This window comes from Bison bison, unplaced genomic scaffold (genome assembly GCF_000754665.1).
Source record: "Bison bison bison isolate TAMUID 2011002044 unplaced genomic scaffold, Bison_UMD1.0 scf7180017846045, whole genome shotgun sequence".
Lineage (NCBI taxonomy): Eukaryota > Metazoa > Chordata > Mammalia > Artiodactyla > Bovidae > Bison > Bison bison.
Window position 1 is genome coordinate 27,198 of NW_011476618.1, and position 218 is coordinate 27,415.

The 218-nt window shown below is 65.1% G+C and overlaps 1 protein-coding gene across 1 annotated transcript in view; it reads right to left on the minus strand.

Moving 5' to 3' along the window:
* PDGFA (platelet-derived growth factor alpha polypeptide) overlaps positions 1 to 218 on the minus strand; it is a gene marked incomplete at both ends in the record, with an annotated part of 12,284 nt that overhangs the window by 5,779 nt on the left and 6,287 nt on the right. The window contains one exon of the mRNA XM_010838387.1: positions 81 to 205. Coding sequence (XP_010836689.1) covers positions 81 to 205 — 125 coding nt within the window. The remainder of the gene's footprint in view (positions 1 to 80; positions 206 to 218) is intronic.

Sequence of the window (218 nt, forward strand, 5' to 3'; positions counted from 1 at the left end):
GTGCCAGTCAAAAAAAGGGCCGCACCCTCCGACCCACCAGCCACAGCTGGCCGCCGCAGGCCAGGGATGCGCAGGCTCACCTTGACGTTCCGGTGGTGGACACGCGACGGCTGGCACTTGACGCTGCTCGTGTTGCAGCAGCCGGTGCAGCGCTTCACCTCCACGCACGGCGGCCAGATTAGGAAGTTAGCGGACGTGGGGTCCACCAAATCGGAAGA